Source organism: Cnephaeus nilssonii (genome assembly GCF_951640355.1).
Source record: "Cnephaeus nilssonii genome assembly, chromosome: 11".
Taxonomy (NCBI): domain Eukaryota; kingdom Metazoa; phylum Chordata; class Mammalia; order Chiroptera; family Vespertilionidae; genus Cnephaeus; species Cnephaeus nilssonii.
The window spans coordinates 48,426,577-48,428,841 of record NC_137082.1 but is presented as its reverse complement, the minus strand read 5'-3'; the positions used below and the strand labels follow the sequence as shown (position 1 = coordinate 48,428,841).

Sequence of the window (2,265 nt, the reverse complement as noted above, 5' to 3'; positions counted from 1 at the left end):
TCAAGAAACCCGAGAAGTAGGTATGGATGGCTTCATTTCCCCAGGGGCGAAGCTGAGCCTCAGAGGAGCTGATTGGCTGGCTCACCCTCCTCCACCCAGAGCTGAGACTTGAATAGGTGCCTCTAACTTGGAAGTCCCTGCTCTACTTAGTACAACACATTGTCTTCCCTTGAATCGGGGGTCAGAAGGTAAGGATGTGAGCGGCTGCGGCCTCTGTCTCCACGCCCACGTCATTGTGAGCTGGCTGTTCGGCCGTTGCGCCCCCACGGCCGGGTGACCACGCGCCCCACGGCTCGGTGACCACGGCGGTGACCACGGCTCGGTGACCACGGCTCGGAGACAGAGCGGCGATGACTGCGCTGTGGCGGAAGGCATCGGACTACGTGAAGACCAAGGAGTTTCGGGATTATGTGACCAGCACACACTTGTGGGGTCCCCTAGCCAACTGGGGCCTGCCGCTGGCTGCCTTTAGGGACATGAAGGCGTCCCCGGACATCATCAGCGGCCGCATGACCACGGCGCTCATCTTCTACTCGCTGGCCTTCATGCGCTTCGCTTACCGCGTGCAGCCCCGCAACCTGCTGCTGATGACCTGCCACGGCACCAACGTGGTGGCGCAGAGCGTGCAGGGCAGCCGCCTGCTCATGTACCGCTTCGGCGGCGGCGGCCTGAAGGCGGCTGCAGACACCGACGCCGCCGCCCACACCGACAGCGACACCACCGAGTGCGAGTGCGAGTACGTCTGCGACCCTGGGGATGGCAGCTGCTTCTAGGTGGCCGCCGGCCCCCACCGGCAGGCCCCGAAATGAGGTTCCTGAAGGCTGAGACGGCCCTATCGAAGCTTTGCAGCTTGCCAGCTCTGAACTGTTATTTTTCCGAAAGACGAATAAAAGTTCGGGTTTGACTCTAAGAGAGTGCAAATCTCATTTAAAACCTGCAGGTTGATTAATAAAAAAATAGAAAGTAGGGGAGAGAGAGAGAGAGAGTGGAGAGAGAAGAGAGAGAAAGAGGAGAGAGAGAGAGAGAGAGAGAGAGAGAGAGAGAGAGAGAGAGAGAGAGAGAGAGAGAGAGAGAGAGAGAGAGAAGGATTTGAATATCAATTGTGTAATTGTGGTGTGTGTTTTTAAAAGTGTGCCACTGGAACTGTAGTTCCAAGAAGTTCTTTTAGGGGTACTCTGTGGTCCCTAATAACTCCTCAATAAACATTGGTTGGATAAATACCTGGGATATAAGAAGCTATATGTGATCCCCAACTCTCTGTGCAGTTGATGTAAAAACCTGTACCATATGGAATTAAGAGAAGGTAGGGAGGAGACGAATTAGGTCAGGGGACCTGTTGGTTGGAGAGCACTGAGCAGGGAGGAGAATGAGGAGGACTTTGCATGCATGCTCTAGCGAAGGCAAGGAGCTAGCAAGGTAGACCAGGTGGCTTGAACCATCCCTCCACGTGGCCAGAGAAAGCAACATCAAGGGGGACCTGCAGCCCAGTTTCACGGGGCCCTGAACAGTGGGTTGACGGTATCCTGTAGAAGATGGAGGGTGGGACTAAGTACAGAGAGAGGAATTTACAGGTCATTCAGAGCTTCCTTCTTTGACCCGCTGTGCTTCATTGTTGTGCATCTACATAAGCCAGGAAGACTGGCTTTGCATTCTATCAGTACATATGCTCAGTGCCATCCAGAAATACGGAGATGTGGCACTATGGAAATGTCTTCAAAGAGACTGGGCAAGGCAGGGGTTTCCTTACCCCCTGCAGAGACATCTTCTGTCTAAGGGGAAGGATTCCTTGTCATGATTTATGATGCAGTGTTTCTGAGGAAGGACTGACTGAGGGATCAGACCGCCAGGGACAATGCCTGGCCCAGGGGGCTGTTTTCACATTCACAGAGGGGCCCCTCTCTTTGCTTGCAGGGGTGTTGGTGGCAGTTTCTGCAGGAGCATTGCAGGGCTCCAGGGCTCGCACTTCTGAGCAGAGAATCAGGAGAGGAAGTGTTATCTCCGTGAAAACGCAGGAGGCTGCCCTGACTATGCAGAACACAAGGAGCGAAATCCTGAACACTGATTCGTTTTGATCTGTTTGCAGGCATGTGTCTTAGGGGCGTTGAATGCCACTTAGCTGGGATATTCTGGGCTACCTAGTGGTTACAAAATGGGCTGTTACATTTACCTACGTTATTTGCATGTCTCTTCTCGCTTAATAAAAATAAAGTCCCCCTCCACTGTGTGTTTTTTGTCCAACTCAACCTCTCTCACCCCTGCTTTTCA

The 2,265-nt window shown here is 53.4% G+C and overlaps 1 protein-coding gene across 1 annotated transcript; it reads left to right on the top strand.

The window, feature by feature from the left end:
* Positions 1–350: 350 nt before the first annotated feature.
* Positions 351–773, top strand: LOC307107502 (mitochondrial pyruvate carrier 1-like; the record flags this gene model as incomplete). The annotated part of the gene is made up of 1 exon (XM_079784733.1): positions 351–773. One exon carries the CDS (start codon positions 351–353, stop codon positions 771–773), a length of 423 nt encoding a protein of 140 aa, XP_079640859.1.
* Between the last annotated feature and the right edge of the window lie 1,492 nt (positions 774–2,265).